This window comes from Schistocerca americana, chromosome 2 (genome assembly GCF_021461395.2).
Source record: "Schistocerca americana isolate TAMUIC-IGC-003095 chromosome 2, iqSchAmer2.1, whole genome shotgun sequence".
Lineage (NCBI taxonomy): Eukaryota > Metazoa > Arthropoda > Insecta > Orthoptera > Acrididae > Schistocerca > Schistocerca americana.
Genome location: NC_060120.1, coordinates 652,175,341 through 652,202,731, shown reverse-complemented (window position 1 = coordinate 652,202,731; position 27,391 = coordinate 652,175,341). Strand labels below are relative to the sequence as shown.

Here is a 27,391-nt window from a genome sequence, read left to right as displayed (position 1 = left end):
GTAGAGCACGTCGAGAAACTTATAGAAGCAGCACAGACAATAGAAGGCATTATCAGTGGCCATGAACAATTAATGATTTGTCTTACTGATGACGACGATGAAGGCGGCTTTAGCGATGAACCGGACAACAGTGACGATGGCGAGCTGGACGGAATTGCGCCATTATTGCTGTAAATTGGTGAGTGAAAAATTACTAATATTGGTTATTTATTGCAATCTAGGTTATTATTTATTTTGTAAACTATGTACATTATTGATTTTAAAGTACCAGTTGTCAGATGCTTGTTTTTTGTATTTCCTTGCTCCGTTATCGAAAGGGTGCGCATTGTTATGCTTTTACATCCATTATTATACGGTTGTTTACTTCCTGTCATTGTAGTACAACTAAAAACGAGTTTTTATATACACTGTAATTGCTCAATCACTTGTATTTACGAGATGGGATGGGAAACTGTATCGTCTGCTGTGTGTATAGAGGCTGCTGTTGCAACATCGCTATTACAGTATAGCCAACCTCACTAGACAAAAAACGAACTGTCAAGTGCAATGTTTCGCCGGCGGGGTATACAATACCATTGCCATACATGTGTTATGGCCAACAGAATAGAGTACAGACTTTTCAACTCTTTGTCACATCAGTTTTGCAAGGATTAGACTTCTGCTTCGCATACACAGATGATGTGTTGGTGGCCCTGACACCCTCTGAATAACATGAAAGACATCTATGCATAGTTTCCCGAAGTCTGGAAACATTGGAATCCTCATAAATTCAGCTAATACGACATTGATGCCAGTGAAGTGATGTTCCACCAACTGAACAAATCGCCACACTTACATCTTAGCTGGCCCCAAAAAGGGTGCATGAACTGCATCGGTATCTGAGGATGATAAACTTTTACTGTTGTTCTTTTTTCCAAGCTGATGAGACTCAGTTGCTATTCCATGCTGTCTCTGGTGGCACCAAAGTGCATGGTACTACGCCTGTTGCTTGGACTGACAAACTAAAGGCACAATTTGAAGCCTGCCACACAGGTCTCGTGCAAGCCACCATCCTTGCACATCTGATTGCCAATACACCATTAGCGATTTTGTAAGGTGCCTTATTCCCCACTATTGGTGATGTGCTACAACAAAATGTAAATGTGCGCTGGCAGCCTTTGTGTTTCTTCTCCAAGAAGACCAAAGAGAAGCAGCTCCATTGGGCACTATTTTATGCAGAACTGAATCAGTTAGATACTCCTGATTCATGGTGGAAGGGCATGCCTTCACTAAACATGGTGAGGAGTAATGATCAATATTCAGGGATATGAAATGAATGATAATTTAAATCAAAGATGTGTGATAAACATGAGTTTTAAAATGTGTATCTTAAGAACTGTGAGCACTTCTCCATCTTCAATACTGTGAATCAAATCTCTTCTACTGCAAGCTCTTTGCTTTCCATATTTTGGAAGAAGGCACTATAGACAAAAGAAAACATGAAAAACTTGCCTAGTAAATAAGGTCTCTAAAGTGCAGACTTTAAGAACTATGAGCACTTGTTCTGTAGAAGAGATGTGTGTCATATTAGCAAAGTAGATGATAGGTGCTCACAACTCTTAAGGTATGCACTTTAGAGCCCCTATTTACTGGGCATTTTTTTCTCGTTAGGGACCACAATACCACCTCTCAAAATATGGAAAGCAAAGAGCCATTGCATATCAAGCAGCTAAACTTTATTTCACAGTTAAAACAAACACTCAACATGTGAGAATTCAATAAAAGTCACTGCTGATGTTTTGTCTAGAGTGGAAACTATTTCTGCATCTGCAGATTTTGGTGAGCTGGTAGAAGCACAAAATAATGCTGAGGAGTTAAACATCCTGCTGAAAGGAAAGGTGCCCCTGCACTTACATCACATACCATGGCTAGCAACTGAGGAGCTGGTACACAGTGACAAGTTAGTAAGCCATATGTGCCTACCCATTTACAACAATGGGTGGTTGACATTCTAGATGGATTCAGCCATCTAGCAATCCATGCTACAAGGGTGCTACATCAGATCACTTTATGTGGCCCAGTACACAGGAGAGCTGCCTAACAGGAGCTCCAGACCTTGTGAGGTAAAGGGTGAGTAGTCACACCCTAAAAATATTCTAAGCTCAGAGGAAGCAGAGGCCGTACGGGCCGCTCGGCCCGCCTGGGCCCAACAGCAAACATGTGATGGAGAATGTTAGCCAGACAAGAGGGGTAGCCCCAGTGCATGGTCCAGCTGCGTGGCTGAGAATTCCATCGTGATACTGTGTTGATGAAGGACACATGCCGGGAGTGCCAAAAATGGCAGACTTTGTGAAACCTTAATAGCAGACATCTCACAGTTCATATAGAAATTAATAGTTGCCACATGAATCATGATACCTCAAAAAGAAACATGTACATTACCATTATTTGCACGATGATTCTGATGGAGTAATCAGATTTTCAATATCTTTAGTAGTTTAAAGTTTAGTATCTGACTATAAATTATACAAGTAACACACAGTAACGAATTTCCAAAATCTAAATGTTTCATCTGATTTCTTCGATCTATGTGTCTATAGAAAGCTATTAGTGTAAACTTAAATTGGTATGAATTACAGGCATGTAACTTGAATAATACACGAGTTATTGGAGGTCAAAGTGGCCAATTACAATCAATAATGCCAGGCCATAAGTACTCCACAGTTACACGAAAAAATGGTAGCAGCATGCTTATAAGTATACTTACTCATCTATGCCTTTGTTTATATCTGATATATACTATTCATGAAGAAATTGGTTAAATATTTACTGTGTTTTAGAAAGCTCAGAGACATTAGGCTACTGGCCTACCTTTTGTTCTATTCCTTTGGTATACGTTTATTTAATTTGGCGAAGAGTTCTCGGGCTTCCAGCCAGGTGGCAGTGTCTTCAAACTGCGATGTTTCCACGAGTGACATACTCATCAACTTCTGGCGAAGTGCTGAGACTTTGCGGATGCCGGTCCCTTTATACCTGCGGTGTGCCCCCCACCACCTGGCTGCGGGAAGCTGGGTCCAGAGGAGCCGGCGGGCGGGGTGGAGGGGGAAGCGGGTGCGCCGTTCGTGTCTCCGTCAGAGCATTCTGATTGCGTCTCGTGAGCTGGACGGTTCTTGTTGCGTTCCTGGCATATTGCGGCTAATGCTGGATTCCAGGCCGCGCTCAGTTGATAGCCTTCATCCCTGTTCACAAGATTCTCATGGACCCGTATTTCTATTGATTCTTTAATGACGCTATCCCAATAGCTCCTGGCTCGGCACAGCACCCTGGTGTTTTCGAAATCAAAGGTGTGGTTTTCTTTGATGCTATGTTCAGCTATAGCAGATTTCTCTATCTGTCCAAGTCGAACATGCCTGATGTGTTCCTCGCATCTTTTAGAGATGCAGCGCTGCATTTGACCAATGTACTGCACACCACATTCACAGGCAATGCTGTAACTATCAGGTGTGTTTAGTTTGAGTGGGTCTTTAGCTGAGCCCAGCAGCTCTTTCGTCTTCGGCGGTGGTCGGAAGATGGTATTTATGTTTGATTTTCTTAATAGCCTCCCGATTTTGGCTGATGTGGGCCCCAAATATGGAAGAAAGGCGAGTCTCTTGTTAACTTCCTCTTCCTCTTCCTGAAATTTGTCAGCCTGTCTACTCTTGAAGGCCCTGCCAATCTGTGTTTCACTGTATCCGTTTTTCTGAAATACCTCTCTTAGGTGGTGTAATTCGTCTGAGAGGCTTTCTTTGTCACAAATGACGTGCGCCCTATGTACCAAGGTGGTCAGTAATGACTGGCATTGCGCCGGATGGTGGCAGCTGGTTGCATGGAGGTACACTTGAGAGTAGGTTGACTGCAGCTCTCACGCCGACAGTGAGGTGCAGAAACGACATGTTGTCGCAAAACAGATCGACAAATTCGGCAGACTCTCGGGAGCTCAGTCGACCCAGAAGGTGACAAATAGCACCAGAGCTATTGTAAATTTGACAGATAAGGTGCTAGATGCAGCCACAACTTCTGTCCTCACGAAGGTGTTGAACTTTGCACCTGTACCAAGGACCATACCGAAACGGGACATCATCAGCAGCGTAGAGGAAGCAATCCGGGGCCTACCCAAGGAGGAAGCTGAGCAGATCCGAAGGGAGACCTGCAGGATCATCGACAAGTCACGACTCCCTAAAGCCAACATTACTGCACTGGAGCGAGAGGCTATCCGCGCACTGAGGGATGATGCTGACATCATGGTCCTCCCAGCAGACAAGGGAAACGCGATGGTGCTGATTCGCACAGTCGACTACCAACAGAAAATCTGCTCTCTGCTGCAAGACCCAGCCTACAGGAAACTCAACAAGGACCCTACATCGACGATGACCAGGAAAACCGTGGCGCTACTGAAGGACTCAGATCTACAAGAGGCAGTGCAGAAACGGCTGTATCCCAGAGCGCCAACGACACCGTGCCTGTATGGATTGCCCAAGATTCACAATGATGGGGTGCCTCTACGGCCGATTCTGGACACTATCAACTCACACAGTTATGGACTGGCAACACTATTGAAACCACTGGTGGGACACTGCAGTCATCACGTGAAAAACTCCTCAGATTTCGTCAGAATACCGAAGGACATCCGAATACAGAGTGATGAGTTACTCATGAGCTTCGATGTCACCTCCTTGTTCACGAAAGTACTGCTACAAGACGCCTTGGCGCTCCTTAATCAGCACTTCGAGCCTGAAACAGTGAAGCTCTTTGAATATGCACTTACAACCACCTACTTCAAGTGCAATTGAAAGCATTAGGAACAAGTGGATGGAGTGGCCACGGGATCTCCCATTGCTCCAGGGATCGCGAATCTTTATATGGAACACTTTGAGGAGGTGGCACTACAAACTGCTCACCGTAAACCCAGGCACTTCTTCCGCTATGTGGACAACACTTTCGTGATTTGGCAGCATGGCTGGCAGGCGCTGGAGGAGTTTATGGACCACCTAAATGGCATACATGAGAATATCACCTTCATGATGGAAGTAGAAGAGAATGGCTGTATTCCATTCCTGGACATACTGATCAGGAAGAAAGTGGATGGCACGCTGGGCCATTCAGTATATAGAAAAAAGACGCACACAGACCTGTACCTCCATGCAACCAGCTGCCACCATCTGGCACAACGCCAGTCAGTACTGACCACCTTGGTACATAGGGCGCACGTCATTTGTGACAAAGAAAGCCTCTCAGACGAATTACACCACCTAAGAGAGGTATTTCGGAAAAACGGGTACAGTGAAACACAGATTGGCAGGGCCTTCAAGAGTAGACAGGCTGACAAATTTCTGGAAGAGGAAGAGGAAGTTAACAAGAGACTCGCCTTTCTTCCATATTTGGGGCCCACATCAGCCAAAATCGGGAGGCTATTAAGAAAATCAAACATAAATACCATCTTCCGACCACCGCCGAAGACGAGGGAGCTGCTGGGCTCAGCTAAAGACCCACTCAAACTAAACACACCTGATAGTTACAGCATTGCCAGTGAATGTGGTGTGCAGTACATTGGTCAAATGCAGCGCTGCATCTCTAAAAGATGCGAGGAACACATCAGGCATGTTCGACTTGAACAGATAGAGAAATCTGCTATAGCTGAACATAGCATCAAAGAAAACCACACCTTTGATTTCGAAAACACCAGGGTGCTGTGCCGAGCCGGGAGCTATTGAGATAGCGTCATTAAAGAATCAATAGAAATACGGGTCCATGAGAATCTTGTGAACAGGGACGAAGGCTATCAACTGAGCGCAGCCTGGAATCCAGCATTAGCCGCAATATGCCAGGAACGCAACAAGAACCGTCCAGCTCACGAGACGCGATCAGAATGCTCTGACGAAGACACGAATGGCGCACCCGCTTCCCCCTCCACCCCGCCCGCCGGCTCCTCTGGACCCAGCTTCCCACGGCCAGGTGGTGGGGGGCACACCGCAGGTATAAAGGGACCGGCATCCGCAAAGTCTCGGCACTTCGCCAGAAGATGATGAGTATGTCACTCGTCGAAACATTGCAGTTTGAAGACACTGCCACCCGGCTGGAAGCCCGAGACCTCTTCGCCAGCTGTATACTCCGGGAAAGCATACATTCACATTTATGTAATTTGTTTATGTATCTAATAATGTGTGTTAGAGCGTGTTTATGGTCCAGCCATAGGAGTATTTATTTAATTTCAAGTTATTTAAATGTAACTCCAGTATTTCGTATGCTTTTCATTATGTTTATGTTGGTGCGTTGGATTGAAGACATGGCGTGAGTACTCTAGCCAATCACAGCGCCCGTGAATGGGGAGACTGGATGGAAACGAGTTCAGGAGAGTCGCACAGGACACGGAGAATGTACTGGATGTGACGGCGTGACAGACGCTCGGTCGCGGGAGAAGAGACTTGGAGAGTGTGGAATGGTTTGCGTGGGGTTGTGGCAGATAGAATTACTTTGGAGTGCTGACTTGTGCACTTGTGAGATTTCCGTGGCTTCTGCAGTGAAGATGTAGTGTGTGTTTAGATGTGAATATCTCCCGAGCTGTGTTGTTGTTTATAACTAATTACATGCTGTAGGAATCTATTGTTTCCCTGTTATTCAACTTATATTTTATTTTAATTGCTGGACTATTGACACCATTAAGTGTTTTGCAGAAATATACTGCAGTCTCAAAAGTACTTCTACCATTGTACTCCTTATTTAAAGTTGTTAAGATAGCACCTGCAGATTTTAATTAATTGCAATCTTTAATTTATAATTTTATGTTACTTTCATAATTTGCAATTGCCGAGTAATAGAAACCTTTGACCATTCAATTCATGTCTGTATTCTTATCGTATACTGTAGACTAAGCAGTATTTGGTCTGTAATGCGGCAACCATGTATACCAGCCCCTAGACAACGAAACCAGCCAAAACTTTTAATATTGCAACTCTGAGTCTGTGGGTGTGTAGTTGAGGGCCACACCCCATCACCTAATTTCTTCATTATTATTTGAAAGCCTGCAACCTGCATTCCCTACCAGAAGCACAAAGTAACAAGGCAGCACAAGCTCTGCTTGGGAGTTTTCTCATCCCAGAGGCACAATTCTCACACGTCCCCCTGGGCTTGGTAGGACCACTCCTGGTTGCATGTAACTGCTGTTAAAGCCTGACAATGACCGACACATATACCATGTAGCTGGAGGTATTCCCACTGGAAACAAAAACTGCCGAGAATGTGTGTGTGTTCACACACATTTGGAATTTACATTTTGGCTGTACCCACCAACTGACTTCTGATCCAGAGTTGGCTGTAGGAGGCTGAAATATTTCATCCAATGACCTGGCTGTACGGGGTACAGAAATTATGGACTTCGGCATATCATGCAGCTGCAAACAGCATTGTGGAGTGCCTACACTGTTCCTTGAAGGCCGCTATATCGTGCCACACAACAGATTCATGTAGCAGTAGTGTTGTTGGGATTGTGCTATGTATTAAAAGAATACCTACATGCCTAATCAGCAGAGCTATTGTATGGCAAGCCTTTGCACCTACCAGGGAGTTTTCTAAACAACAACCTGACCTTCTGTGCTCTACTCAAGATTTCCCCATGGATCTCCAGTGGCAAATGGAGGCCTTGCAATCAAATGGAACTACACGGCATGGAAAACAGGTTACTTTTGTTTTCAAAGACCCGGAAAGAATGAAGCACTTTTTCCTCTGATGTGGACCACTGCTCAGATCACTGGAACTTCCCTTTAAGGCCAATACATAGTTACAGGACAAAATGAAACAATTCTCACTCTCCGTATTAAAGGGGTAGGCACAGCAGTGTCCAATGACTGCTGCAAACCTGCCTACCTAAGTGCAGAAGATGTCACTGAAATACAGGCCAACACCTGATGCAGAACATCCGTCACACTGCAGCCAACTGCACTGTAGCATCATACAGAGCATGGTTGACCACCTGCAAACTGACTGGCCACCATCCACTTCACATTACCACACGAAACATCAATAAACAGCCACAACAGAAAATCATTACATATGAGAAGTGTGGTTCCATTTCAAGCTGGCAGGCATATCATAGCTGAAGTAAATTTTTTTTCCTTTCCTTGTGGGGATGTGATGAGTGACTTCAGCTTGCAAGTCACACCACACTATCCACTGACAATGTGGCCAACATTGGAAAGACCACATTCTCCAGCAGATAGAACCTTGTTACCTGCAGCAGCATGAAGATCAGAATGTGTGCAGTTGTCGCATTCACATTACAAAAAATAACCAGTAGGGCAATAAGAGTATATTACATGATAATAGTTATTTATCTTCTTTTTGTGCAGACCAATAAAGAATCTTATCCTTATGTGAAGTGTATTGTTTACTGAGCATCTATGGATGTAAGCAGCAAATTTATTGCAGCAAAATGCACGAAGATGTATTCCAAAAGCTAGAACTAAGATGGAGGAAAATGGTTTGTCAAATTCCGTAGCTGCAAATTTTGAATATATTTTATAAACTTATTATCATATTGAATATGGTAATGACACACAAAAATAAAACATACATACCGATACGGGAAATATTCTTGCAAAATAAATAGGCCAGTCTTTAGCAATGTCAACGACATTCTTCTTAATGGTAACTTTTTGCTGAGCTGAGTGTATGTTGCTAAGGGTAACACCATAGTTGTCCAGCAACTGTAAAAATAAGTCAATGTCCCATAATAAAATTTTGTACAAAATACAATTTTTTCAAAAATAACTTTTTAAGACACTGATCACAGGTTTAACTGATAGATCTTACTTATCATTGCCAGAATCAGAGGTTTAATGTTTCATAACATACAAGTGAAGTCAGTGATATACTGTACAGGAGGCTCGTTCACATTATACATACTAAACTCTAGGGTATACACCACATTTAATTTTACAAACTACTTGAGAATTGAATCATCGTTAAAAAGTATTGTAGGCTGACATTTTCCAGTGCCTTTTCCTGCATACTACCCAAATAACAATATTATCATTCAAGAATTCCTTTGCTGCATAATAACACTTTTGGATTAGTATGATGTACAAATTTTCTCTTCACCAAACTACTCTAGATCTTATTTATATTTTTGTCTTTTCATTAGTTACAAATCTTCATTCCTGTGTACTGTGGATTTTTGGAAAAGAACTCCAGGCAGTGGGTAGGAAGCCTGAAGTTTTCTTTAATCCTAATACTGTACAGATGCTGGAAATTATTTACTAAAAATAGATCAGGATTGTTGAGAGTAAAAAGAATTTGTTCATATGTATACAGCCATGGAATACTTAATAGTGTCAGATCTCTTAATAGTTGAGAGCAAGACACTCACATATTCTTGATAATTACTTTTGCAAGGTAAATATCCTTTTCATGTTTTCTGTGCCTTCTCAAAATATAATGCCATATCTCACTATGAATTCAAAGTAAATGTGGTTTTTTGTGTGTATGTTGGTTGTGTTACCACAGACTGTCATAGTGAATGCCAGTGTGTTTAATTTATTTGCCAGGAGTGCAATTTCTGATATCCATGACAGGTATTCATCATGATGCTTTCCCAAAAATTTTACACAGTCTGCTTCCTTTAGCTCCTAATTTTTGTGCATTATCTGAATACACTTGATTTTACTTGGTCAGTTTTAAATAGCATCAGTTGGCTTTTCAAAACATTTAATGTTAACCCATTTAAATGGCACCAGGTATCCAGATTTTCTAGGACACCTGTGATATTTTCACATTTCAACAAGTTTCCTACTTGTCACCTTCTTGGGTTCATGTTCAGTATGTTCCTTTATAGCTGCTGGAGAGCATACTCTTCTGGTTGAGATGTCACGACTGGTAGTGGGAGGCCCCCAGACAGGATGGAAGGGCATTCAGCTATCAAATCTTGGTGCTGCTGCCTGTTACCCCCACTGCCTTCCATTGTATTTTTGCTAACACCTCATGTCATACAGAGCTCAGTTGAAAATCGTTCTCCTGGCTGACAAAATTGCAATTTACTCTTATTTCTGCAGCTTCTTTGATAACTGAATCCTAGAGCCCATTGGCAAACCACAGCACCTCTGCCTGTTCAAAAACACAACAGTGCTCTGGCACTGCAAACTTGTCAGATTGACTAAGGCGAATACCCCACATATTTTGAACAGTGCTGGGAGATGCATTGCCACATCTGGTCAATGTACTGCATGCCAGACTCACAACTGATGCTGTAGGTGCCAGGTGCCTGTAGCCCTAGTGGGTCTTTCGGTAACCGAAGCATATTCTTGATTACGTCCACTGAGTGGAATGGTTAAAATCAATAACATGTTTGGCTCAGTAAAAGGCCAACTTCTGCTATGGGCACCTGGCATCTACAGTGTTAGTTGTGAGTATGACATGCAGCACACCAAATAGACACAGCAATAAATCTTACAGTGCTGTCAGAACAAGTGAGGAGCATTTGCTTCAGATAAACTGACAAGTCTGCAGTAGCAGAGCACAAAATGAATGAAGTGCATATGTTTTATTAAAAACAGACAAAGGTATTGTGTAATGCCAACACATACTGGGATTTGATCATCAAAAGGGCAGTGGATATATGAGTAAACAATGATCTTTAAACAATGGAAATGCCAGGTTGCAATATCAACTATAGTAAAATATAGATTGCTACTCAATGTAAAAATGACCCATCAAGTTGCAGGCGGGCATAATGAAAAGACTGTTACGCATTAACTGCTTTTGGCCAAAGCCTTCTGCAGTAAAGAAAACAGGCATGTTCACAAAAGTGAGCACACTACATGTACACAGGACCACTACCGCCAGCAGCTTCTACTAGAATGTGGTTGTCACTGAATAGAAATCTGGAGTGGGGTGGGAAATGGTGATGGATAGCAGGGTACAGTTGGGATGGGGGCGGGGGAATGGGGAAGAGGGGGGGGGGGGGGAGACAAGAGCACTGTCTAGCATTGTGTGCAGGGATTAGAGAAGACTGCCAGGTGCAGTGTCAGCAGGTGGGGTGTGGACGGAGGGAAAAGAAGGAGAGGAGCAGGAGAGGGCAAATGACAGATGGGTACAAAATGGCACTTTACAGCATGCAAAGGGGGTGAGAAAATGTGAAAAGGGAGGAGGTAATAGGACAAGGGAGTGGGAACTATTGGGTGGATAGTGTGGGGACAGTAGATTACCGTAATTTGAGACCAGGATAATTTTGGAACGGAGAATGAGCTGTAAGAGTAACTCCCAGATCCAGGTCAGAAAAGCTGGTGGTGGAGGGGAGGATCCAGATGGCTTGGATAGTGAAACAGCTATTGAAATCAAACATGTTATGTTTAGCTGAATGGTGAGCCACAGGGTGGTCTACTTTGCTCTTGGTCACTGTTTGGCAGTGGCCATTCATCATCATAGCACCAAGACCCTGCCTAATGAACCTTTCAAGTTGACACATCTCACAAAACTCCCTACCAACATTCCAACTGCAGAACCTAAAAAATCCTCGAACACTTTCCACCAAAATCCTCAGCTCCACAGTAGTTTCAGTCCTATCCAGAAGACTCACTTTTAGCCCTAAATGCAAATTTAACCATGTTGGGCGTGTCAAGGACCTACTCTGCTTCTCCTGAACCCTGCAATGGGAACACTTCTTTGCCACCAATCCCTCCAGGCAAAGCCAACCTAATTCCAACATTGAAACCTGCCACTTCTAGTTCATGCAACTGCAATCCTCTCCCTCCCTCCCACCAAACTACCCCTGGCCACTTTCCAAGAATTCGTTACCTCCAACTTGACCTCACCATCCTTCCCCAGGTCCCTTCCTAATAACATAAATCTTTCAGCAGAGGAAAGGACAGCCATACACAGTCCCAAAACAGACCCTGACCTAATCGTCGTCCCTGCAGACAAAGGCTCCACCACTGCAATGAGTCGCAGTGACTACCTGGCAGAAAGCCGGAATGATCCCATCCTAGATGTCCAACATAACCTCCAATCCCTGCTTAAGATCTTAGGTCCTTCCCATGATGTTTCTACTGAATCTATTTTCCTGCTCACCTCTATGACAACCTGCACACCCACCTTCTACATGCTCTCCAAAATTCACAAATGCAACAATCCAAGATACTCTATTGTAGCTGGTTATTGAGCCCCCACTGAAAGGATTTCAGCCCTCATTGACCGACATCTCCAGCTGAGCATGTCACCTTCCTACACATTGACTACCTCCCCTCTGATGGCTCCATCCACATCTCTGTCCATATTAAACCCACCAACCACCAAACGTACCTGCCTTTTATAGCTGCCATTCTTTCCACTAAAAAATCATCTCCAATACAGCCTTGCCACCTGGGGATGGCGTATCTGTAGTGACAAGAGCCCCCTTTCCCAGTATCCCGAAGGTCTCACCAAGACCTTCACAGATAGGCACTATCCCCCAGAACTAGTCAGCAAACAGATTTCCTGTGCCATTTCCTCACACATCCCCAAATCCTCCCACCAATCTCAAGAACCAGCTACAAAAGAGTGCCCCTTCAGCACCCAATACCACTCCAGACTGCAACAACTGAACCACATCCTTCTTCAGAGCTTTGAGGGACATACTACCCGAGATCTTTCCCACCCCTCCCAAAGTGATGTTCCATAGACCACCCAACCTCCACACCATCTTAGTCCATCCCTATGCCACTCCTGGTCCCAACCCCTTGCTACAGGCATCACGTCCCTGTGGAAGGCCCAGGTGCAAGACTTGCTCAATCCACCCATCCAGCACTTCCTATTCCAGTCGTCTCACAGGTTATCTTACTCCATCAAAGGCTGGACCACCTGTGAAAGCAACAAAATTGTATACCTGCTCTGCTGCAAACACTGCACAGTTTCTTATATTGGTATAACTTCCAACCTGCTTTGCACCAGGATGAACAGCCACTGCCAAACTGTGGTCAATAACAAAGCAGATCACCCTGTGGCTCAACATGCAACTGAACATAACATAATTGATTTCAATGACTGCTTCACAACCCAGGCCCTCTGGACCCTCCCCTCCAACACCATCTTTTCAGAACTGTGCAGATGGGAGTTATCCTTACAACATATACGCCGGTCCCGAAAGTATACTGGCCTCAACCTACGGGAACCTACTCACCCCAAACCCTCCAACAAACAGTTTCTGCCCCCTCATCCTATTGCCTTCTTCTTTTTCACAGTCTCTTACCCTTTTAGTGTGGTGCCCTCTACCAATGTACTTTCGCATCCTTTTCCACTCTTTGCTCTCCCGTCTTCTGCTCCCCGTTTTCCCCCCACACCCCACCTCCTGATGCTGCACCTGCAGTCTCTAGTCCCTAGATGCCCCACTAGACAGTGCTCTCTCTCCCCCATCCATACCCTGCTATACCTCCCCCTTCCCCACCCCACTTCAGATTGATTATCATTTGACAGTCGCGTTATGGTCGGAGCTGTTGGTGGTGGTGATAATGTGTATGTAAGGTGTGCTTGCTTGTGTGAATGTGTGGGTGCTTTCTTTGCTGAAGAAGGCTTTGGCTGAAAGCTATTAATGTGTAGCAGTCTTCTCGCTGTGCCTGTCTGCAACTCAATGGGTCATCTTTATGGTGAGTAGCACTCTATCTACCTAATTTTGCTAAATGATCATGATGTTAACCGAGACAGTGGTTTCCAAATGAGCTCTGACTGGGATGTGGTGCTAGCAAAACTACACAAGTAACGCTCTGATGTGAAAGCAGCAAAGACAACGAGCAGAACAGACACACAGCAGGACTCTATGCCTGGATCCCCCTCCACTCTGTCTGGGGCCCATCACCACTGGTCGTGACATGTCTTTCAGGGGCATGCAACTGGCTGCCCCTTTGGCCACTCAACAATGGAATCTTTGGTCCAGCAACTATAAAAGGAACAATCGGGACATGGACTCAAGAGTTTGCTTGAAAATGATTAATAGGAAAATTGTTGAATCTTTGCAGCAATATGACCCCATGATAGTTGCTAACCTGATAAGATTTCATCAAGAAAGCATGCACTTAAATATGTCTGTATTCCTACTTTCAGTCAGTTCTGATGAATAATCTGCAAATAGTACTGAATGTCACAACGTCCTCAGTTTGAGGATGCCCTCTCTCTCATCACAACCAGTCCTCAGTTTGAGAGTGACATTCAGAGAGGCATCAGGAGAGAAAAGTCATCATATCAGTTATCATTTTCTTCTTGTATTTGAGTAGGTGATATGAGAAGCTTCCAGCTTAACAGCTATCAAGAAACAGTGGGTACAAGGCAAGTGTTATGCCACACACATTAACCACAGAGTTCCATAGACTTTCAAGTAAAAAATTCTTTTAAATTACACTGTCAGTCACTCCTAATATAACCCCTAATTCAGGCTGTTCCAACCGAGCTCCAGGGAGCCGGAGCGCTCCAGAGCGCTCACTGCGAGAGCTCGGAGCCCGCGTGGAGGGGGAAAGCGAATTCACTGCCCCCTGGCCGCATGCAGCCGCAACTGACACAATAATCCGTGTTAAATGACAGCTATGACTGTCTGCGGGAGCCCTGTACCTCTATTGGAGGATACCTTTGTATTCATTGAGAGGGATGGTCGTCCACAGTGTCTTGTATGTCATAAAGTATTTAATTTTGCGAAGAGGTACAATACACAACGACATTATACACGTCTTCACGCAGTGCACTACGATCAGGTAGAATGCATTGCACGCAGAGAACTGGTAGCCAGGCTTAAGAACGACATACCAGGAGACATAAGTTTAAAAACGGTTTCGTAATACGGAGGGTATCAAAACATGCAACATAGTTCGTGTTCTGTAAAGTGCTTATAATTTTCAGGTGAATGAGAGCGGAGAAAACACTACTGAATCTGCAATTCGAGCAAACTACAGGGTCGCTCACATCAATGCGACAATGGGCAAGCCGTTTTCGGCCACTCGTAAAATCGTGCATGGTAGCAGTTGCAGAATGTTTGTTTCCAAGGGAGGTGCAGGCAATTGAAGGGGTTTGCCTGTCGAAGCAAACAATGTCTCGTCGAATCCTGGACATGGCAGCGGATTTAGAGACACAGCTCAGGAAAAAGGCGAAGAGCTTTGTTGCATTTTCGCTGGCGCTTGACGAAAGCACCAACGTATGGGACTGTGCTCAGCTTGCAGTCTTTGTGCGTGGTGTCGACATGGAGCTGCATGTAACTGAAGAACTCTTGGATGTGGTATCACTCGAGTACACCGCAACAGGACGTGACATTTTTGAAGCTGTTTGTGAATCTGTGGACAATATGAATTTCCCTTGGGATGAACTCCATTCTGTAGTGACAGACGGTGCACCACAAATGATCGGGCGTCACCAAGGTTTTGCGTCTCATGTGAAAAGTAAACTCAGGGACGAATTCGGGAAAGACATTTTGACTCTTCATTGTTTTATTCACCAAGAAGCACTGTGTGATGAAACAGTAGAGCTAGGTGGCGTAATGAAAGATGTCGTGAAGTGTGTGAATTTTGTGTGGCGTCACGGTATGAATCATCGCCAATTCAAAGGACTCCTGAAAGATATGGAAGTGTAGAATGGGGATATACCTTACCACAGTACAGTTCATTGGCTGAGTCGGGGAAAAGTTTTTGATGTTTTCTTTGCCATTCGTGAGGAAATATCTCTTTTTCTTGAAATTAAAGGGGAAGAAATGCGTTGTCTGAAAGATATAAAATGGATATCAGACCTGGCGTTACTAGCTGACATAACTATGCATCTGAATAATTTAAATCTGTCATTGTAGGGCAAAGGGCAGCTATTTGTTGACATGCACGACCAGATCAAAGCATTCATGGAAAAGTTACGTTTATTTGAGAGGCAAATTAGTAATTTAACGTTCTTCAATCGTCTTGCTTCATTAAAACTACCTGAAGGTACTACTTTCGGCGATTACCAAGCAAAGTTAAAGCAGCTCATCACGTTGTTTTAAACATGATTCCGAGACCTCACTAGTAGGGAAATGGAACTTAAGCTGTTCAGCACTCCTTTTTCAGTTTCCCCCGATGACTTGTCATCGTCACTTAAATTGGAGATTATTGATTTCAAAATTCAAGTTTGTTGAAAGAGAGGTACTACAACATGTTGGATTTGTCACGATGGTATCGTTCATTACAGCAAAAAACATTTCCCAAGCTTCACAACAATGTCGCTCAGATCATGTGCATGTTTGGATCTAGGTATAGTTGTGAGGAGCTTTTCACAGCAATGAAAAGAGTAAAAAATAAGGAACGATTGTTTCTTCAGGATGCAACAATGAAGGCCATCCTCCGCATTAACGTTGCGAACATTTTGATGTCTGATATTTCCGATCATGTAATGAAAAGAAAATGTCAAGCTACAAAGGCCCAATAAATTTAGTATGCAATTTCTTGTAAAACTGTTGTTTCTTATTTATTTCCTGAACATCGTATTTCCTGATGTTGCATGTCACCACGTCTTAGCAGCTAAGAGTATGAGGTTGTCTATCTCATGAGACACAGCTGGCACATCAAAAGGCTTGCCTTGCCGCCTGCCTGAGCCAGCCGTGCCACCTGCCGGCCCACTTGAACGGTCACAGAGAGCGACATGGCTCCCTGGAGCAGGGAGCGCTCCGCGGCTCACAACGGAGCCGACGAGCTGGAACAGCCTGCCCTAATTCATACCTTTCATGGGCACTATTGCATACATTCTCCAACTCAAACTGCCAGTCATTGCACCCCTTCTCTCTGACTTGTTAATACCCCCACCCCCCATGCTATGTTATTTTACTAACCATACATCTCATCACTTCCATCACAGCAATTTCTCCTGTCTGCTATATACTTTTGTACTTTCCATGTACATCACTTTTTGCCTCATACTTTCCCTCATACACCTAGACACTCTTCTCAACATTCCCTTTTCTATTCTTTTATATTTATGTTCCCATTCACTGCCACTAAATAACCTAGACACTCTTCTTAACATTCCCTTATCTATTCTTTTATACCTGTGTTCCCATTCACTGCCACTAAGACAGAAATGTTGAAATAAAAACACACAAAAAATGTTTGCATTTTAACAACCAGCATAAAAGTCCACTATAAATTGGCTTAGTTTGTACTGGAGGAGACCTTAGAAACATACCAAGTTCTATACTCTCATTTTTGTTTCCAATCAAATTTTTTAATACATCTTACTACAGGTACGTAATGTATAGCTAACATGTAAATCAGGGAAACAAGTTATAGACGTCTTTTGTATGCTGTATCATACATATTCTTCAAGACTTATCATTCATCTATGCTGAAGTTTACACAATTTAAGGTATTTGACATTAGAGTCTTTAGCATCTGTATTAAAATATATGGAGGTGAATATGTTTGAAAGCTATGAAGCTCTACAATTTTCTACTGCAATTAGTAAAATGCACACGTTCTCTCTCTCTCTCTCTCTCTCTCTCTCTCTCTCTCTCTCTCTCTCTCACACACACACACACACACACACACACACACTTACATCAATGATAAAATTCTACACTAGATATTAATTTGTGTGAGATGTGTGTTGCTCCCTGCTTTTAGTGATACATACTCAGTGTACACAAAAAATCTAACCTTTCTCATTTTGGTACGCTGGTCCCTTGAAATACGAAGACAACCAGTACTAAGACAGTCTTGGACAACTTGGCAAAAGACTAGATGCAAGGCCAATGGGCTGGTGAGGACTTCACTAGGTGTGAACACCTGCAAGATAGGCCACAACAGATTTTACTTACTGGATAAGTATTCCAAATGGTAGTTTATACATACATTGATACTTCGTTAATGCAAATGAATTTTTGACCTTTGATTTCTAAACATACATTTATTTTACTCAGCAAGTTCAGGAGCTTCAAGCCCTCACTTATATCTAATCAAATGTTCTAAGAGAATACATGATCTTTTTACATAATAATAACAAAATTTTATTCTTTAAATCCTATTAAGGCATATTGTAATTACATGGGCATGCTGAATAGTAATGCCTCTGACTTTTTTATGGGAAAACTCTTAAAGTTCTCGAAATAAAACAAGGTTTATTAACATTCTACATCTTTACTTTTCATGTCTACATAATTATTTCTTAATGTAGTCACCCGGTTGATGAACACACTTCTCCCAAAGGGAGACTAATTTGTTGATACTGTCAGTGAAGAATGTTCAACATTGTTGCTGAAGCCACAACCTGCCGAAGTCACAACCTCCCCTCTGCTTGCACCAGTTCATTACTATCAAAGTGAGGTCCTTGAAGGTGTTCTTTAAGTTCTGGAAACTGATTAAAATCAGATGCTGCCAAGTATGGAGAGTGATCAATGACAGTGAACCCAAGGCATCGAATTGTTAAAGACATTGCAGTGTTCATGTGTGGTATGGCACTGACATGCAGAAGCAGAGGGTCCTTCATGTGTGGATGAACTCCTCTGTGGTTAGAGACTCAATTACAGCACACTGTTTGCAACACATCAATTTAGTTACTTTACACACTGCAATTCAAAGCCCTCTAGCAGCAGAGGGTTGCAACTTGCATCAGCAAACTGGGATGGTTGACTGAGTAACATGCATGACATTTAATATCTCGACCAATATTGACCACAGAATAAAAATTTTGGAGGCTTTAATTTTCAGCATGCCCTCATATTTACAGACAGAACTTGAGAGAATGGGCTGCACTCACTACAGCACAGAATAGCATCCTTCTCCTCTTTATTGCTATCTGATTAGTTCTTGACTACCAAGCTATTCGTTATTACAGGTGTTTTGTCCATCTGTTCCAACTTGTGACATTTTTACCATTATCAAAACATGAATCTGTTCATTATATTATCATCCATTACAAACAAAACTGCAAGATGGTGAAACATACATGTGATAATTCAATATGAAGGGAAGTTTTAAGCAGCATACTAATTTCAGAGTAAGACTTCACAGCAGTTTCTGTACTTTTTAACTCACTCTTCCAATTTTTCTAGCACACAAAATTAAATGTTAGTTTCGCATGTGTTGCTAATTTTATTTCAGTACTTCTATAACCTTAAAACTCCAGATGGACCACACACAAATTTCTTAAAAAGGAACTGACCTCTTTCCTGACTATAAGCCTCCAGGCTACTCTATTGTATGTGAAGTAAGCAGCAGTGCTGGGAGGAAACAGCACTGTTTTAATAGCCTCAAGCTGATGGCTAGGATCCTGTCGCTCTACAGCTGGTGGTGGTGCTGAATCCACAGGCTGCAGGAATTCAGATGACTCCTCAACTACAAAAACATTGAAGGAAAACTTTAGTTAACACAGAAAAACACTTCCATACAAAAGTTCTAAATACATTAACAGCAGAGTGCACTGCCAAAAGATGGCAAAATACAAATCCAATGAAGAAAATATAAACAGGGCACACACACCACCACAGCAGAATTAAACTTACACACCACGAAAACCTCCATCCTGCAGCAAACCCTGTTTTAATCAAGAAGAGAAAAATGACTCAACTGCAAGCAATAAAAGAAAAATTTAGGGATATATATTCAAGAGAATCTGAAGTGAGAAATGCACCCTAACAATCTACATAAAAAACTGAATACACAAGCTGCTCGTTGGTGGTGATAATGTATCATGGCAGTATACAGTCACTACTGATGTACAGAATTATTGTTTGGGAAAATTCCACAGAGTGTGTGTGTGTGTGTGTGTGTGTGTGTGTATATAAAAGTTGGGTAGATATATATTTAAGTCAATGGTTCCTTCTTCAAGCAGAATGGTTGAAGAGGGTTGAGGGGTGAAGGAAAAGGTCTGGAGAAGTGTAGGGAAAGGGGTAGATTTTGGGAAAGTCACCCACAAACACAGGTCAAGGGAGACTTACCGTACAGGCTGAGAAGGAAAGACTGATTGTTGGGGACTGCATTGGATGAGATTTGAAAACCTGAGAGCTTAAAGTTGGAAGACAGAATCTCATCTGATGCAGACCCCAACAACCAGTCTTCCCTACACATCCCTTATGGTAAGTCTCCCCTGACCTGAGGTTCTGGATGGCTTTCCAGAAACCTATCCCTTTTTCTAGATTTTTTCCTTACTTCTATTGTGAGGCCTTGCTTCGTACCTAATTTCACAATTTAGGTCAATTGGAAGTACCCCAAAGGGTTTCATGAGTGAGTTTGCAAGAATCAAAAGATGTGATGTAAACTGCCATATCTTTTGATTGCACTGATGTAAAATCTTAAATTTATTACATCACCAAGGGCCATACACTTTAGTATGTGACATAAATTTCAGCTTGGTGAAAAAGGGTTCTTAACAGATGAACAGAAAGGAAAATAACAAGGAAAATTTTGGGTCCAATATAAGATGATGGGAAATGGAAATTAAAAAGTAACAAAGAAGTTTATCAAAAAATAGAACGAATGTTACACAATGAGGAAGAGAAGACTTTTATTCTATGGGCACCTAAACAGGCCAGCTGGAAAAAAATAACAAAAATAATTACTAACTTTTTTGACAGAAACACTAAACTATTCATGACGTGGATCAAAGAAGTTACAACAAGCCTAAGGAAACGGAAATGATGAAGGAAGAAATAGGAGAAAGAGCAAAGTTCTGAGGAAAAGCAAACAGTTTCAAGGCCTTTCAGAAGAAAGGAAATGAAGCAACAAATATAATATGACCAGAGGAAAGAAGAGAACAACATTGGAAATAGAATGAATTCGTCATTCTGCAGCAGACTACGCACTGACATGAAACTTCCTGGCAGATTAAAACAGCGTGTCGGACCGTGGGTCAAACTTTGAACATGGACTCTACCAACTGAGTTACCCGAGAACGGCTCACAAACTGTCCTCACAACTTTACTTCTGTCAGTATCTCACCTGCTACCTGAAATACTTCACAGAAGTTCTCCTGCAAAACATGCAGGACTAGCACTCCTGGAGGTAGGAGATGAGGTACTGGTGGAAGTAAAGCTGTGAGGACAGAGGTGAGTCACGCTTGGGTAGATCAGTTGGTAGAGCAGTTGAACGTGAAAGGCAAAGGTCCAGAGTTTGAGTCTCAGTCTGGCACACAGTTTTAATCAGCCAGGAAGCCAACACAGGGAAAGAATGAAAAACTGTTGGAAAGAAAGAAAGGAGAAAAGAAATAAGACAAGTTATTTCAGGTTGTCCTCAGTAGGCCAAACTAATAAAATAATAATAATAATAATACACATCAAGTTTATACACAACAATTATAGTGATAATGTTCTGTATATACCAGTCCTTCAAGACAAAGTTAGAAGTGGAACCTGTGTACCCACAGGGAACATGCCCCTGCACTGCCATCTACCAGGACAGAGCAGCTGGGACACATGATTTAGCACTAACAGATTATCAAAGTAATATCACATTTGCATGTGATCAGTTTCATATTGTACTTGGTACATTTGGTAGACCCAGATGATTACCAAATTCTGGCTCTAATTACAATAACTGTTTTTTATTCAGTGAAACATCACAATAGTCCATTGGCATATACAAAGTTCTTGGAATAAACAAAAATACAGACATCATAAATGTAAAAGAGAGAGAGAATTTCCTTGCATAAAAATGAAAAAAATCACATTTAAACAATAATTTTCTACCTACTGAATTAAAACTGTATGCTGGATTCAGATCTGAGGCAATCGCTTGCCTTTCGTAATGCTCTTAACACACGCATGATCTGATCACAATTCACAGCCCATCCATATAGTGTGTACGTTGGGCTGCAAAGCAGGGCATTCATATACGAAAGAAAAAACTATGGCTAAGCCATTACCATCTATCCTTCTTTCCACTGGTGCTAGTTCAGTAAGGAACACAGGAGAGCCGCTGTCAAATTTAGAAGACAATGTGACACAACTCTGTTGAATTTTCTACTCTTTGTGTCCATCTAATATTGTTGCAAGCACTTGATTTATACCTAATCAACTGCCTAAGATGGAAGCACTTTTTGCATCATTTTTGCACAGTAAAAGTTGGTTTTGATGCGACATAACAGACAATTTTTGCTACAACATAAAATTGCTTGAAATTATTCATTTCCTTCCACATCAGTCTTTTTACTTATATTTACTTTACTGGGTTTCATAATGTGGTTCAACTTTTTGCATCAGATTTTATTGGAAGTCAAAATCACCTCTTTTTCAACTGATGTAATAGGTTTCATGGGGGACAGTGTCCACAAACTTAATCACACCAAATCTAATATGAGTGCACTGCTTCACCTGCTTTTTGATGCTTTTCGTAGAAAGCATTATGAAACTAAAGTGTATTTCCAATTATTCATGTGCAGATGATCTGGTTTGCAGATTATTTATGCATAAAAAATAAATAAATAAAGTAAAAATAAAAAATAAAGGAGGAGAGAGCAAACACATCATATACTCAGGGACTAGCAGCACAGGCTGCTAGCTGCTAAAGGCAGCGGCAAACACTGCACTAGACAGGTAACAGAAGACAACTGTGTCAAGCAGCACCTGTGCGCATACAGACATCTGACACTGATGCTGCTGCTGCTGCTGCCTGTTCTACAGGCATCATCCTGAATACATGTTCAAAAACATTTGGTAGCCTTTAAATCGGCCGCGGTCCGTTAGTACACGTCGGACCTGCGTGTCGCCACTATCACTGATTGCAGACCGAGCACCGCCACACGGCAGGTCTAGAGAGACTTCCTAGCACTTGCCCCAGTTGTACAGCCGACTTTGCTAGCGATGGTTCACTGACAACATACGCTCTCATTTGCCGAGACGATAGTTTAACATAGCCTTCAGCTACGTCATTTGCTACGACCTAGCAAGGCGCCATTATCAGTTACTATTGATATTGTGAATCATGTACCGTCCAGACCGACGTTCACCGTTAATGGATTAAAGTTAAGTATTCCACCAGCTACGTCCGTTTTTCTAAATTCTAATTTCCTTGTCCTGTTCCAGACCTCACGCCAGCCTGCGTGAGCTAAAACGCGTGCCTTTCGGCCTCCTCTAGTAACACGGTGTTGGCTCTCCCGCCAACCAAAACATTTACATTACACATAAAGCTGTCGGTGTTTAAAAAGAATAATTTTGTTAGTAGGTAATGCAGTTAGACAATAGAAAAAAATACAGGAAAAATAATGTAGGTATGGAAGGCTTGAAACAATAATTCCGAGAGGAGAGTCAATGACATTTGTGATAAACAAGTTTTCAATGACCTGTTCTTGTTTTACTTTTCTAATAATTGTAAAAATAAAGCATCAAATCTAAATACACTGATTTAGTGTATTAAATACTGGATCATTTTCTGCACGTGGCACAGTAAATGGATGTGACCCAGTAGTACTTACTCTCAATACGCTCCATACGATCTGTCAGATGCGTTGATGCAGAAGAACGGCGGTCTCTGTCCATGAGTCGACTAGAAGCACCAACTTGTTGATAGGACGTATGCTGTTGCTGCAACTGCTGCTGAGAGAACCCTCCAGGTTGCACTGGAGGTGGTGGGGAACGTGGCCTCGGAAGAGCATTTGTATTACTGAAACAATTTTCCCAGTTAATTTTTCTGTTGTTCTGATTTGTCATCATTGCTGCTACATAAAAAAGTTATAAATATTATTTTAAAAATTAAGACTGTTCAAGAAATCAATACAGTATACATACTTTCTCACTTTACATGTTAAATTATGTTTATAATACAGCTAGGGCAGTACATACAATATTTACGGAGTAGTTAGTTAGTTAAATGTTCGATGGCCCACTTTGCAGGATATATCACAATGACATGGAGTGAGTCAGTTTACAGACTATCAGCTTAATTTGTATTTAGATATGGCTGCATGATGGCCATTTACGGATGAGTTCAAACAGCAAAAAACAATTTACGAATTTGCTTATAACGAAAAACAAATATTTCATTTAATAACACAAACAAGAAGGTAACAGGAAACTTCCCAGCAGATTAAAACTGTGTGCCAGAGTGAGACTCAAACTTGGGATCTTTGGCTTTTACAGGCAAGTGCTCTATTGACAGCTATCCAAGCATGATTCATGATCTGTCCTCACAGCTTTACTTCTGCCAGTACCTCGTCACTCACCTTCCAAACTTCATAGAAGCTCTCCTGCAAAACTTGCAGGACTAGCACTCTCAGAAAAAAGAATAGTGCGGAGACTTGGCTTAGCCATAGCCCGAGGAATGTTCCCAGAGTGAGTTTATCACTCTGCAGCAGAGTGTGTGCTGATATGAAACTTCCTGGCAGTTTAAAACTGTATGCTGGTCCGAGATTCGAACTCAGTATCTTTGCTTTTCACAGGCAAGTGCTCTACCAACTGAGTATCTAGAGAACTTCTGTGAAGTTTGGAAGGTAGGAGATGAGGTACTGCAGAAGTAAAGCTGTGAGAAAGGGTTGTGAGGCGTGCTTGGGTAGCTCAGTCAGTAGAGTGCTTATCCAGCAAGGGCAGAGGTCCCAAGTTCTGAGTCTTGGTTCAGTGTACAGCTTTAATCTGCCAGGGAGTTTCATATCAGCGCACACACTGTTGCAGAGTGAAAAATTCAGTTTTCAAGAAAGTAACACTTTTGCACTAAATACGCAGCAAGTTTCTTTGGTTCAAATGGCTCTGAGCACTATGGGACTTAACTTCTGAGGTCATCAGTCCCCTAGAACTTAGAACTACTTAAACCTAACTAACTTAAGGACATCACATACATCCATGCCCGAGGCAGGATTCGAACCTGCGACTGTAGTGGTCCCGCGGTTCCAGACTGTAGCACCTAGAACCGCTCAGCCACCCCGGCCGGCCAAGTTTCTTTGGAAAAGAAGGTTTGTCTACAAGGAACTTTTTCAAATTTCTTTCAAATTTAGCTTTGCTATGAGACAGGCATTTACCATCATTGGATATATGATCAAAGATTTTTATAGCAGTATTTTTCACCTCTTTTTGGGCTATCATAAAATGAAGAGTCTGACTTATCTCAAAATAGAATGGAAGAATGATTCACATCTGTGCAAAAGAACTGCAGATTACAAATGATTCCCAAGTTACATGGATAAACTGTCATACTACTCCTTAAACATAGCAAAAATTCAGATTTATGAGGGCAACAAAGAAGCTTATCAATATTGATAAGAATGCTGTTCAGCTACTGCTTCACAGTTGTCTTTCCACTGTAGCTGCTTCCAGCTATTCCATTTGAATAAATTAGCAACACCTCTTTTGTTCTTAAAAGTTTTGTAAATAAATGGCTTAGAACAACTACTAACACAAGAATTGTGCTAAAAGAGAGAATTAAATACAACATCATATTTTCCTCATCTTTAACAATGTCAGGAAAAGATAGATTGCTACTTGACATGTTAAGTTGCAGCCATCCACAACCAAAAGACACTTTCACATTAGCTTTTGGCCACAGCCTTCGTCAGAAAAGGAAACACACACACACATTCATTCACATAACACACATACACATTCATTCACACAAACAAGCACGTCTCACATACATATGACCACCATCTCCAGCAGCGTGGACCAGGATGCCACTGGAAGAGTGGTTTGATGCAGCTTTACACACTATTCTATCCTGTTCAAGTCTCTTCATATTTGTGTAGCTGCTATGAGCTACACAGCTTTGAACTGGCTTCCTGTATCCAAACACTGTTCTACATCTAGAATGTTTAAGTCTACACTTCCCTCCATTAACAAATTAGGTATTGTTTGATTCCTTAGGCTGTGTCCTAGCAATATATCCCTTCTTTTAGTGAAGTTGTGCCATAAAACCTTTTCCCCCCATTGTGATTCAGTATTCTTTCATTGGTTATCTGACCTACCTATATGATTTTCAATATTATCTACTTAATCTTTAACTAGTTGTGTGTGAATCAAACATTTCCTTTCTTTTACCTTGGTAAGAAGTCTGTATTACAGACACATGTTTTGTTCTCCTCTTTCGTTAGTGTGTATATCTTCTACAGTTTGGTAACTAGCTAGTTTGCTCTTTTAAAAGCAATGAATGCATGGTAATATGTCCAATATTCATGTAAAGCAATCACTGTACACAGAGAATTGATATGTATCAGCGAAGGACATGTGCTTATGGAATATTTAAGTAGATATCTAACTGAATTGAAGATGTACTGGCAGGTAGGACCAACAAATTTTCTTCAGTGGGGAGACATTATCAGCAGTGGATATCATTCAGCACATCATAAAGAACAAAATGCAGAAAGTTTTACAGGTTATCAGAACCTAATCCAATACATAAGAAAATATAAAGCAAAGTACAAGAAGTGATGTAAAGACTCTGTATTGTTTGACTGCACCATATGCAATAAATCACTACAGTCCATCACAACAGCCAATATTCTGGCATTATCACTTTATATGAAAATTTTACATAAACTAGTTGTTGTAAAAGGGATTCAAAGCTAAGCTTCATACAATTAAAATTAATTATCAGGAAATGACAACTAAGGGAACTATTTACAAAATTCTTGATGTTCAAGTTTGTGTATTATTCTCCTGCAATGATTCACACATGGATAAGGCTGAGGAGTCATGAGTTTATACATCATGCACTCAGCCAACTCCAGTCAGAGGCATATAGACAAATAAACTGTCTGTACTTTAAAAACAGGATTGCTCTTAAACTTTCTAAAATCACCTTCTGAGAAACATAATATATTCATTACACGTGTATCATATAGAGACTATGAGGATAAAATTAGAAAAATTTGGGCTCCTACAGAGGTGTTCACGCAGTTGCTCCTCCCATACACCATTTGCAAGCAGAGTAGAGAGTGGTTAATGACACTGATGCATAACACTCTCTCCCCCCCCCCCCCCCCCCATACCCCCAATCCATTGAAGATAACAAAAATGAATGTAAACTGACTATCACTGAAAATTATTTCTTATCAGTGCTGGTTATGTGATACACATACAGTATAATGTTGTCTTGAAATACAGGCTATATTCATTACGACACTGGTAAGCTACACTTTAGAAAAATGGTACATCAGAGGCAGCCCCAAGGGGATGCATGCAACTATTTTGACAGTATACATCCGCTTCTTATTTAGTGATATGAACTCATCAATGTCTGATGTTACAAGCAGTCAGCTTGCATGATAATTACACAAAAAACTTTGCATTAACTGAAAGTTCCTTTATCATATAAAGACATCACTTATAATTTTTATGAGCTTTTATTATGCTTCCAGTCTTCAAACAATGGGGAACACTAATTAGGCCTTAAAGTGGTTTCCTTCTGTCCAACTCCCTTTCAGATCTGTACAATTTGTTTCTTCTTGTTTCAAATGTGCTTTGTGCTTTGGCAAATGTACTATCTTTATTTGTGCATTACAA

General features: G+C 41.7%; 1 protein-coding gene across 1 annotated transcript in view; it reads right to left on the bottom strand.

Moving 5' to 3' along the window:
* The window catches only part of LOC124589362 (unconventional myosin-XV), a 931,914-nt gene that overhangs the window by 218,128 nt on the left and 686,395 nt on the right, over window positions 1–27,391 (bottom strand). Inside the window, exons 43-46 of the mRNA XM_047131550.1 lie at window positions 23,380–23,567; window positions 19,135–19,307; window positions 17,631–17,759; window positions 8,589–8,717 (exon numbers count right to left, since the gene is read on the bottom strand). Of these exons, the coding sequence (XP_046987506.1) occupies window positions 8,589–8,717; window positions 17,631–17,759; window positions 19,135–19,307; window positions 23,380–23,567 (619 nt within the window). The remainder of the gene's footprint in view (window positions 1–8,588; window positions 8,718–17,630; window positions 17,760–19,134; window positions 19,308–23,379; window positions 23,568–27,391) is intronic.